Source organism: Arachis ipaensis, chromosome B10, assembly GCF_000816755.2.
Source record: "Arachis ipaensis cultivar K30076 chromosome B10, Araip1.1, whole genome shotgun sequence".
In the NCBI taxonomy this organism is placed as follows: Eukaryota; Viridiplantae; Streptophyta; class Magnoliopsida; order Fabales; family Fabaceae; genus Arachis; species Arachis ipaensis.
The window spans coordinates 134,382,864-134,384,252 of NC_029794.2; the positions used below are offsets into that span (position 1 = coordinate 134,382,864).

General features: G+C 34.4%; 1 protein-coding gene across 1 annotated transcript; it reads right to left on the bottom strand.

Annotated features, from left to right (window-relative positions):
• On the bottom strand, window positions 1-914 carry LOC107624410. The gene has a single exon (XM_016326905.2). The coding sequence runs from the start codon at window positions 653-655 to the stop codon at window positions 239-241; it is 417 nt and encodes a 138-aa protein (XP_016182391.1). The 5' UTR covers window positions 656-914; the 3' UTR covers window positions 1-238.

Below are 1,389 nucleotides of genomic sequence, written 5' to 3' on the forward strand. Positions count from 1 at the left end.
GAGGTAGCAGTTACCTTCAAGTATATTTTCACTCAACAAAAAGGGGCAAAATGGTAACACCACATCAAGCTTCAAAGAAGCTCCAAAAATGGCAGTTTTGCTAAGTAAACATGATGCCGAATCCATATCTACATGAAATTAAGAGGCTACAAGCTATTAATTCTAACAAAATTCATCTCAAAACTTGATATATAAATATATATATAAGTAATTTTCCTTCATATACATACAAATCTAGCTAGTACATCATATCAAAGTTGAGAAAATCGTATTGTAACGACGACGGTTCAATCATTGAAGAAGTTCTAGAAGAATCCAGCAAGAACTCGGTGTAATCAGGTTTCAACCAATTAGTAGTAGTAGTTGAAGCATCGTGAAACAAATAAGATTCTTCATTCTGATGAAGATGAACACCATTGTTATCGTTGTTGTTGATGACGTTGTAATTGTTGGTGTTAGTAGCTGCTTCTTCCATGAAGATGACGTCAGCAACGTTGGAATCTTGACCGGTGAGTTCTTGAACAACGGCTCTGAACTTGGAGGCACTTGTCTTCACCTTCATGGGGCTTGAAATATATGTCACTTTGAAATTGTCCTTTTTGCCCCTGCTCTTGCTCTGCTTCTTATTGCCATGGTTAACACCAAGCATGTCCATAATGGTAATAATAATAATAAGATGAAGGTTGTGTGGATATTGGATAGATTAAAATGGTTCAATTAGGCAAAGTATTTATACATGCCAAAATTGGGGGGGTTGTGTGTATTGTTCTTAGTCAAAGGTGACTTTCCTGGAAACTATTATGTTGTTGATGATGATGGAATCATAGAAAATAGAAAACTTGTTATTAAAGTGATGGGTATGTTGATTGATGGTGGAATGGGAAGGTAATTGGAAACCAGGGAGGTTTATTAGGTTTGGATTTTTTATAAGAAGATTCCTTGAATTATGAAGGGACCTAGGGATTATATATTATTGAAAAAATTTTAAGTGTATTAGTTACGGTGGAAACTCAGGTGCAGTCGATTTCACGTGAAGTTGATACCTGAGAGCTGTTAGATGATTTAACTGATTTGACTAAATATTTATCTAACGGCTCTCATATATCAATTTCACATGAAATCGACTTTACCTAAGTTTTTACCATTAGTTATAAGGTGGTGAATTTGTGATGGATAGGGATTTGTGTTCAATGAACTGTTAGGGGTCAGTCACATGCCGCAGCCATGGATGACTCAAGAGACTTTGAGGTCACCAATATAATCTATCTAGAACCTACAATTAATTTCCCTAATCATACTTAACAAGTAAACAAAAATAAATAGTCTACTTTCTGTTTTCAAATCACTTATACTATGCATAAGTTATTTATTTATTTTTTTTTTCTACTT

Excerpts from the sequence above, each read along its gene's own strand:
- LOC107624410 (XM_016326905.2), bottom strand. The coding sequence starts at position 655 with ATGGACATGCTTGGTGTTAACCATGGCAATAAGAAGCAGAGCAAGAGC.